Below are 6,000 nucleotides of genomic sequence, written 5' to 3' on the forward strand. Positions count from 1 at the left end.
CTCACATTTATAAGTCACAACCACAGGGATCAAAATGACATTTGGCAGGTCAGTCATAGAAATATATGAAGAAAAGCTTTGATTCTTCAATGGATGATTATCTCTAGGGTCATGAAACTCTTTACCAAATTCCTTTGCATACAAAAAAATCATGGTAAAGCACCACATTGTAATTAATACAATTAAAACCTAAAGCTTTATAATCTCTACTATTCCTGTATATCTTTCTGCATAATCTTAAAATTACACTTGCCTTTCAGATCCCATTTACATTTTTCATTGTAGCATCTTTCCTCGTCCTTAGAATTTTGACCGCACTCCAACCTCCAAAAGGTTAGGAGTCCTGTGCATTATGTTCAGGACTATAATGTACTTAAAGAAGCTCAATATTTTGAATGATTACTAAACTGTCCATTCTTCCCCTCATCTGGCTAGAATAGTATGCTACATTTATTTCCCACTCAAAAATTCCCAGATGTAGGGAGGAAAATTAAAAAGAATACTCTCACCTTATCGGAAGAAACTGTGGTAGGAAAGATGCTATGTATTCTTAATAGACAAACTGTTTCTATTCGCTTTCCCCTTTTGTTTCCACAAATTTGCTTCTGCTTAAAGTGAGAAGACTCTCCCAGACAGAAGTCAATGGATCAGGTCCTCATCCTGCTTTATCTATTCCACGTCTCCAGCTCCCTGTACAATGGTGAAGGAGAAAAGGGGAGAGAAAATTGGGCGAATTCTAAAATGCCATTCGGTATTATATTGTTGCCACCCAGCCAGGTTCATTTACCTGCTGCCCAAGAAGAAGCCAATATGCTGAGTCAACAGGTTTTACGGCGGAGAGTGAGTCTTTATTGGGCCTCTTGCCAACCAGGGAGACAGGAGAAATTTCTCAAATCCACCTCCCTGACAACTTGGGAGACAGGGTTTTTAAGGACAGTTTGCTAGGCCAGGGATTAGGCAACCAGGTTTTTTAATTAGGGCAAAATTATAGGGGTGTAGGAATCATCTTCTTGTATTATTTCAGTCCTGGGGATCCCAATTCCAGTTGAGTCGGTTTCTCGGAATGGGCCGCTGGTCTGGGTGGGTCAATCCATCCACCGGAATGCAGGGCCTGGAAGATATCTTAGAAACTACCTTTACGTTTCAAATGGTGATGTTATCTACGGAGAAAGTTAAGAATCTCTATGACCACCAGCTGTGTGGCTCCCGGACTGCCAATTAAAGGGGGACAGTTGCTAATTATCGTCATTATTTTTAGCTAGGCCTTTACCACAGTTGTCACTTGTGCACCCCGTTATTGAAGGGCGTTTCAGTGTTTCACCTTAAATCAGGTTTTATGTTCAACATCTGACTATTTTAATGTAAGAATTCTCTAACTTTTCTGAACTAGTAATGAATACATCTGATATTCAAATATTTTAATTTTCCTAGTGGGCCATTTACTGTCAAATAATGCTTGCTCCTCACTTCAATTTACAGTAGTTATTTTAAAAAGCCTATCTTCATTGCCTATAAAGGCACATCATCCTACTCACAGACCCTAACAACGTTATCCTTGAGCCCTAATTAACAATGCGTTTGTAGTTTTGCACACGCATACCCATCACACGAAGGACAAATGTTCTTTTATATCCCCGTATGTGATAGAATGGGTTGTAGTCGAAAAAGATCCCTCATTTTGAAAAGCAGCATATCTTTACATAGTAGTCTCCTGTCTCAAGAACACAATGAGGTGGAGGAAAACTTGACATGCTCCTTTGCAATGTTTCCTCAAATAAAATACAACCCTGCAGAGCGACATACCCAGCAACCTTGGGGACCAGGCGAAGCGCAAACACGGCGTCGGGAGGGAAAGGAACAAAACTCCCCGAGATAGGCCGGTTTCCACCCGCAAGGCGCAGTCACTCACCACCCAAGTCGCAGCTGTGAAGACACCCAATCGAAGACTACGAACGCCGCACTTGGAAGCGTCGGACCCTATCCTAGGCCTCTGGCCACGGAAGCCTCAGACACCCGACGCGGGGAACCAGCGAACCCTGGCCGCGCAAAGTTCGAACGGCGGCGGGAGCCGTTGGGTCGCACCTCCCTGGGAACAACCCCGCCCCCCGCGCACAACCCCGCCCCCCGCGCAGCCTCTGGTGAGGCGACGCCGGAGGCGCGGAGCCTGCTGGGGATGGTGGTCGGCGAGCGCGTTTACGCCCGCTCGGCGAGCTTACCCGGGACTACATTTCCCACAATTGCCGCCACGACGCCCATGGGTGTGGGGGAAGGAATGGGAACCTGCGGTCGTCAGGGTGTGAGGCGGCCGGCGCTCACGCCAGGCCTGCAGGGGCCAAGACTGAGGAGGTTGCGGAACAGGACTGCTGGTCCCGCCCTCAGTCTCTACCCTTTCGAGGACTGCGTTTCCCCTCCGAAGGGAGAGTTTGCCGCCGCCGCGGCCGCCACCTGGAGTTGCTTCAGATTTCAGTTTCCCTGCCAACCACGAGGAGTCCAGGGAGGAAGAGCAGAGCCGAGACGCCAATATACACCTCCCACGCCGCTTTCTGCCCGAGATCGCCCCAGCAGGGATGGGCGTTAGGATCTGGTTGCCCTTCCCCATGCTACTCCTGGCCGCTCTGCCTCCCGTGCTGCTGCCTGGGGCGGTCGGCTTCACGCCCTCCTTAGACAGCGACTTCACCTTTACCCTTCCGGCCGGCCAGAAGGAATGTTTCTACCAGCCCATGCCCCTCAAGGCCTCGCTGGAGATCGAGTACCAAGTAAGTGCGGAGGTGAGCCAGCCTCCTTCCTTTAGCCCAGATGCTCTGCCTGTTAGCCTCTCAAACTTCCTGTGGACGGCCGGGCGGTGGGGAGGCGAGGGCCGCCAGGGAAGCGGGCCAGCTCCGCCCAGGCGCGCGAGGCTCCGCGAGGCTCTTGCGGGGGCCGGAGTAGTTACGCGCGGGACCCGGAATTGACGACTACTGGCGGTCTACCCTTTCCTCCGGTCGGAAAGAGGCCAAGAACTGGTGATGTCGGTGGCTTTTCTCTGTTTCATAATTCGCCCATCGCTTTTCTAGCCAGTACACGCTCTGATACTGAGAATTTCACAATACGGGACTGATACACGTTCTCCTTCATCATTGGGCGAGGTGATGACACTTGTTTGAGTCACCCCCACCGATTTCACCCAGTTCCAATATTATAAATCTACACTGTCTTTGCTTCAATTAAGGATTTTTAAATTGTGCTTGTGTAATTATTACTAAACCCGATTTTGAAATATTTTGAAAGAGGCTGTTGCTGTATTTAATGGTACATTTCTGTTTCAATTATATACCCATTATTTTCAAACTAAGTAAGATCAAATCTTGTATTAAAACTTTATAACATTTCTTTCATTGAGCATCGTATTTGCCTCGTGTCATTGTTTTCTTCTTAGTATCTGCATAATACTGTTGGGGAATTGCCTTATTTTATGTAGTTATTCTGGTAGGGGGTAATTAGAAGAAATTTTGTTAGTTCCACACAGCTAATTTCGATGTTTCCAGGTAGCAGTGCAAAAAAAAGATGCGTTGATGTGTTTCATCTTTCAGTTTTTTTTACAAGTTAATTTTTAATCGAATGTTAATTTTTTAAAGTTGATATAGAGAATTTTTTTTTAATACTAGGTACTGTCACAGAGCAAAATAAAAAGTTATATAGAATTTTTATCTGAAGGAACTTTAGGATTCGGTTACATATAGATGTATAACGTAAATACAGAGAATAAAGTATCTAGTCACACAGTGAGCAAAACTGAGGCTAGAACTCAGCATTTCTTGATTTCCAGTAAAGTTCAAAAGTTCAACATTTACTAAAGAGTTAATATGTGCCAGGAATTGTACCAGGGGAATAAAAAAGAAAGAATAAAAAAAAAGAAGCCCTCTTCTCAAGGAGTTTAATAAGGATTACTGGCTCATACCTAGGTTATTTCAATAAAGTATAGTTAAGTGCTAGTAGAGGAGGGTCAGTTCTATGGGTTACAGCAGAAGATTTCTGGCGAAAATAAAATTTAATCTAGAAAGATGCTTATGTGAGACAGCAATGCAAGGAACAAGGGGCATTTCAGGAAGGGGAACAAAATGAATAGACACATAGTTCTGAAAATGCACAGGGTGAGTGTTTGCGGGTAGGTAGTATGTAACACTGAGTTTCCTTAGACTTTAAGACTGTAAAGCTTAGGGTGGGAGTGCCGGAAAGGCGATTGGAGAGGCCAGGAGGCTGGGGTCATGGATCATGAATCATAGCTTTGTGTGCCATGCTAGTAGCTTTCCCCTTATTTTGTACAAGGCCATTTAAGAATTAAGCAGATCACTGAGTGCGGTGTGGAATACTGGTTGAAGGGAAGCAAAATTAAAGGCAGTGAAACAACTAAGGGGTTAGTGAAATAGTCCAGATAAGAAAACAATTTGTATTAATCAAAATTCCTCAGTATTTACCCATATCTTAGGGAGGAAATCTATTTTAAGTACTGATCTTTTATGGTCAATAGCTCTAGCTCTTAACCTTAGCCTGAGTTCAAATCTTGACTCTGCCCCTTAAAGCTTGTGTGATCTTCTCACTTGTAAAATAGAGATAATAATTGTAACTACCTCATCTGGAAAAAATGGGTTAATAAATGCTCATAGACTATCCCTGACACATAGTAAATATTCAATTAGTTTTACATTTACACCTTTAGAGTGATATAGCTGTCTTGGGTTAGCTTTATTCTTTGCATCTTTAGTCACTCTTAAAGGGACTGTGGGACTGTTCCTCCAAAGCATTCTCCTAAACAATTGTGTGGGTTTTTTTGTGTTGTGTTTGTTTATTTGTTTGTTTTGTTCTGTTTTGGTTTTTGGAGATGGTCTCTCTTTGTTGCCAGGGCATGAGGGCAGTGGCATGATCATAGCTCACTGCAATCTCAAACTCCCAGGCTCAAGTGATCCTCCTGCCTCAGCCTCTTGAATAGCTGGAACTACAGGCGTACACCACCATTCTCGGCTAATTTTTTTTCTATTTTTTGTAGAGATGGGATCTCGCTCTTGCTTAGGCTGGTCTCTCACTGCTGACCTCAAGCAGTCCTCCTGCTTCAGCCTCCCAAAGTGCTGGGACTACAGGTGTGAGCCACAACTCCCAATTGTTTGATTAAGGAAAGAAGTAAAGTCATGTAATGTCTGTAATCCCTAGACAGTGTTGCAGGGGTTTGTAGGGCGAAAATCATCTTCTGTCCTTTGTACATTTTCCAACTTGTTTAATTTCCCAGTAACTACTCACTACTGATTTTTGTCTTAAAGTTAGTTTTTTAAATGTTACAGAATAGACATTCCAACATTGCCCTTGGTTACTGTGACATATTGAAAATTTTTAATCATTTCTTGCTTTTTAGGTAGTGCCAGTACATAACATCTTATGAATAAAATAGATCATTTAAAAATTTAAATTATTGTTGAGTGCTTAATATGTGTCAACACTATCCTAGCTGCTAGAGATACAATGGTGAGTAAAAATATAGTCCATGCCCTCATACAATCAAGTATGGGGACATACATTAATCAAATTACTGTACAAATGCATGTAAAATTATAACTCTAACAAGTGTGATGAAGGTAAGTGCATAAGGCTATGAGTGTGTTCAGTAGGACTTGACTTCATCTGGAAATTGAGAGAAGAAAAACAGGAGTGGAGTTAGGATCTATAGAATAATCAGGCTTCATTAGACGTAAGAGGGTAAGTGGAACAAGACCAACAAATGGCTAAAAAGAACAGAATGTGCCTAGATGCTGAAGAAGAAGACAGAAGGCCCTTTGAGGGCCTGAAAGACCAGCAGTACAGAGAGGGAAAAGTGGTACATGTCTATTCTGAGAAGTCAATATCGGCCAGAGGTTTACCAAACCTATAAAACTATCTGGGTAGGATTTGGGGAGGATAGAACTGTGTCGATTTCTTTTATTTTTATTAGTCTCTTCAATTTTTATATCCTGACTTAAATTCCAATATATTTCT

The 6,000-nt window shown here is 43.3% G+C and overlaps 2 protein-coding genes across 4 annotated transcripts in view; one reads left to right on the forward strand and one right to left on the reverse strand.

The window, feature by feature from the left end:
- The window catches only part of CCDC18 (coiled-coil domain containing 18), a 166,668-nt gene extending 166,118 nt beyond the window's left edge, over window positions 1–550 (reverse strand). Inside the window, exon 1 of the mRNA XM_012661015.1 lies at window positions 510–550. The gene's annotated coding sequence lies outside the window, so the exon portion shown is untranslated. The remainder of the gene's footprint in view (window positions 1–509) is intronic.
- A 1,559-nt stretch (window positions 551–2,109) lies between these two features.
- Window positions 2,110–6,000, forward strand: part of TMED5 (transmembrane emp24 protein transport domain containing 5) — a 29,721-nt gene continuing 25,830 nt past the window's right edge. For all 3 annotated transcript variants that reach the window (XM_012661157.1, XM_012661155.1, XM_012661156.1), the window contains exon 1: window positions 2,110–2,756. In XM_012661157.1, coding sequence (XP_012516611.1) covers window positions 2,568–2,756 — 189 coding nt within the window. In that variant the 5' untranslated portion in view covers window positions 2,110–2,567. The remainder of the gene's footprint in view (window positions 2,757–6,000) is intronic.

This window comes from Propithecus coquereli, unplaced genomic scaffold (genome assembly GCF_000956105.1).
Source record: "Propithecus coquereli isolate 6110/MARCELLA unplaced genomic scaffold, Pcoq_1.0 Scaffold7, whole genome shotgun sequence".
Taxonomy (NCBI): Eukaryota; Metazoa; Chordata; class Mammalia; order Primates; family Indriidae; genus Propithecus; species Propithecus coquereli.